The sequence below is a fragment of the Zingiber officinale genome, chromosome 4A, assembly GCF_018446385.1.
Source record: "Zingiber officinale cultivar Zhangliang chromosome 4A, Zo_v1.1, whole genome shotgun sequence".
NCBI lineage: Eukaryota > Viridiplantae > Streptophyta > Magnoliopsida > Zingiberales > Zingiberaceae > Zingiber > Zingiber officinale.
The window spans coordinates 55024667-55028784 of record NC_055992.1 but is presented as its reverse complement, the minus strand read 5'-3'; the positions used below and the strand labels follow the sequence as shown (position 1 = coordinate 55028784).

The 4118-nt window shown below is 37.2% G+C and overlaps 1 protein-coding gene across 1 annotated transcript; it reads left to right on the top strand.

Annotated features, from left to right (window-relative positions):
• Window positions 1–1266: 1266 nt before the first annotated feature.
• On the top strand, window positions 1267–2470 carry LOC121969921 (germin-like protein subfamily 2 member 2). Its single transcript, XM_042520242.1, has 2 exons — window positions 1267–1676; window positions 1772–2470. Exons 1-2 carry the CDS (start codon window positions 1556–1558, stop codon window positions 2311–2313), a joined length of 663 nt encoding a protein of 220 aa, XP_042376176.1. The 5' UTR covers window positions 1267–1555; the 3' UTR covers window positions 2314–2470.
• The last annotated feature ends 1648 nt before the right edge of the window (window positions 2471–4118 follow it).

Genomic DNA, 4118 nt, shown 5'->3' with positions numbered 1-4118 from the left:
TTCTAGTGCGGTATGTATTCTGTAAACTTGAATTTAGATATGGATATTTGCATCTATATATTTTGTAGATTTAGTTACATATAGATTGTATGAAATGTGTTTTGTTTTGTAGATTTTATTAGTGTGTGATTGTTATATGATATATATATATGTGTGGATTATATTTGATGTGTGAATTGTATGATACCATCGTTTGTGATGATTTTTTATATATTTGAAAAATGTATATGTGGAAGAGTATGTAAACAAACTGAATCTTTTATTTTTTTCCATTTTACGTCGGAATACCGACGGAACAATGTTTCGTCGGAAATTATCGAAACATAAGGATTTGATAGATTACCGACAGAACTAGCAGTTCCGTCGGTAATACCGACAGAACTAGCAGTTCCGTCGGTAATACCGACAGAACTGCTGGTTCGGTCGGTATTTACTGATGGAACTGCTAATTCTGCCAGTCAATACCGACGGAATCAACATTTTTCATCGGTATTTACCTTTTTTTACCAACGGAAAATATGTTTCTGTCGGAAGTTATGCGACTTCCGGAATAGTGTTTCCTGCAACATTAATGACCGAATTATAATTCCATCGGTAAAATATTAACGACGAAATTGTCTGCTTCCGTCGGAAAACACGTGTCGTCAGATATTCTTCTGACGAAAATAATTCCATTGAAAGTCCGTCGATATATGTATATACCGACGGATATTTCTATCGGTAAAACTATTTTTTTGTAGTGAGATCAAAGCCATTTTGTTAGTATTCACATTGCAATAATTTGATCAAAACTACTAATGTGGTAGTGGATATAACCTTTGGAATTTCATGTAGTTATATATGTTCATGTAGCTATTTTACGCATTATATTGTTCTTCTTACCTATTATGTGTTGCACCACTAAGATCAAAATTACTTCAATAATATTTATATTATAATAATTTTAATTAAATGTATTGCACTGTGGATACTCAACATAAAGTTTGAGATTTTATATCATTATATATGCTACAATGTGAATACTCAACATAAAATTTGAGATTTTACATCATTATGCTTTATGGGTTATACGTAATAATCTTGTGCATTCTTCTTACCGTTACGTTGGGAGTTACATCATTGAGAAATATTACTAAAATCATTTCAGTATTATTCACATTGTAATAGCTTTTCTATATACTGTATCAGTTTTATTAAAAATTAAAGATATTTTAAGTAGTACTAATATGATTCGTTTGGAGTTGTGCCTAATGATTGTATCATTTTAAGCCGTATCAATAATTTAGAGTTGTGCTCCTAACGATTCATTGAGAGCTATATCAAAAAATAAATTTTAAAAAATAAAATAAAATAAAATAAAATATGGACACGGATAATCCGTGGCATACCTCTACTCCACGTTTTCTTTTTTAAAGAAATTTATATAGTAATAGCATTCCGTGCCAGCACCACCGCTCGGACCACTTTCCTCTCTCTTTCCTGAATTATATATACCTTTTATTTACTCAACTCTTCACCGGCCCCCAATTCCCAAGCTTTACCTTCAGCATCAACCATGCCCTCCACCAATTCCTCCCTCTTCCTCTGCCTATTCCTCGCGGCCACCTCGTTAAACCTCATCATTGCCGCCGACCCTGATATGCTTCAAGACCTCTGCGTCGCCGATCTCAACTCCGGTAATTCAATTCATCAAACTAATTGAAAAACAAACAAACAAACAAACAAATTCTCTTGAGAAAGTACTAACCTCATTTTATTCTTGTCATCGTAGCTGTGAGGGTTAACGGGTTCCCGTGCAAACCGGCGACGAATGTGACGGCGTCCGACTTCTTCTTTGCTGGCCTGGCCCATCCCGGCGCAACCAACACCACAATGGGTTCGGTGGTTACGGCGGCCAACGTGGAGCGGATCCCTGGCCTCAACACCCTTGGCGTCTCACTGTCGCGCGTTGACTACGCCCCGGGAGGGCTCAACCCGCCTCACGTCCACCCTCGCGCCACCGAGATTGTCTTCGTCCTCACGGGGGAGATAGAGGTAGGATTCGTGACAACGGCGAACAGGGTGGTGGGGAGGAGGATCGGGCAGGGGGAGGTGTTCGTCTTTCCGCGGGGGCTAGTCCACTGGCAGCGGAACGTGGGATCGACGCCCGCAGCAGCGATCGCGGCTTTTAATAGTCAGCTGCCGGGGACTCTGGGCGTGGCGGCGGCGCTGTTCGCTTCGGAGCCGCCGGTGGCGGACGAGGTGCTGGAGAGGGCGTTTCAGATCGGAGCAGGGGAGGTTAGGCGGATTAGAAGACGCCTCGCGCCCCATTAGGCAGTAATTTCACCGAGTTCGTGACTTATTTAACCGGACATGTCGTCAGATGTTATCATTCTTGGCTGGCGCAAGAAAGTTGTATTGCTTTGGCTCACCAAAGATGCTTTTCGGTACATTTTCAATTCAACATTTTCAGTATTATTTTTTTTTTCTCTTTCCAGAATGTCACTGCGTGCCAATTAGGTCATTGCATATTTCTAAATTTTAAGAAAAAACATAAAAGTGTATAACCATTTTTCTATTTTTAAACATTGAATTTTATTGAAAATGTCGGGTGGCAGCCTGGAATCTGATTTTATTTTACCAACCTTCAGCTACAAATTTAAAGCATTATGACTAGAATGGCCTATAATGCTTTATGACGTGGATAGTATGATGCAAAATTAATGGAACCGGGTCCCCGTATAATTACTTTTATATTTATATATATAATGGAACCGGGTCCACGTATAATTACTTTTTTATATATATATATATATATATATATATATATATATATATATATATATATATATATATATATATATATATATATATATATATAATATTCTTTTTATTCTCTCACCCTTTCCATCCTCTATTCAAAACAACGATAAAAAAATTTAACCAAATCTAAATTTCTCTCTCTCGCTCCTTCCTTCTTCGTTGTTGTCCGTCAGACCTCTCGCTCCTACTGGGAAAGTAAAGCAAAGACATTGTAAGTTAAACTCATGTTACAATCGCTTGCTTGTTCACTAGCTGGCTGACAGCTCCTTAAACTGCCACCAAACACATAGCCGATGTCGGTTTGCTTAGCACTCCTCTTTATTCTCGATTGTAAGCTTTTCCACTCCACTGTTTTTTGTTCAACTTTGTACAATAATTTTTAGCCCTGATAGATTTACAACTCATAAATCCTAGCTGCTTCCTTACCAATTTTTGCTCATGTAATTTGTAGGGAACTTACCAAACATCAATTCCCACATTTTATAACCAATGATAATTCGTTTCATTATAAGTTGTAATTTTCGACCGTAATCCTAAAATATATTAGAAGGAAGGAAGGATTTATGTTACAACGTACAAGACCGATGCCTGTTATAAAAGCCTACAGCCACTTGAACAGTTAGTTGCTACACGTTGTAGCAGCTACTTCGATAGTTAACTGCTACACCTTATAGCAGCTAACTGTCCAAGTAGCTGTTATAACGTGTAGTAGCTACTTGGTAAGTCATTTCATTTTAAGTTTTAATTCTCTTTCTTCTATTCCTATTATATATCGTTTATACGTGATTATCTTTATTGGATGTCCCAGGTGTTAAATTGTTAATTAATTCCACAGCTAGCTGCTACATCTTTGTAGTAGTTGCTTGGAATGTTATCTGCTACAATGTTGTAGCAACTAATTCGATAGTTAGCTGCTACAACATTATAGCAACTACCTCCATAGTGTGGGTGCTACAACGTTGTACCAACCATCTTGACACTCCAAACAACCTTTTCTTATAATTTTTTTGCTATAAAATTTGTAGTAAACTTGCCAAATATCATTTTCCACAAATCATTTGATGGTAATTTCAAGGTAGCTACTTAGATGATACTATACTAAGTAGGCAGTAGACATTTATATTTAGGGTTTTAATTTTTTATGATTTAAGTTGTAACTGCTACAACATGTATGAACTTTCAATCGGGTAGCTATAACATCTTATACCAGCTATTCGACAGTAGCTACTATATAATGTAGCAGCTACCCTACAATAGCCACTCCACGTTATAACAGCTACCCTATAATAGTTGCTACACGTTGTAGCAGTTACTTT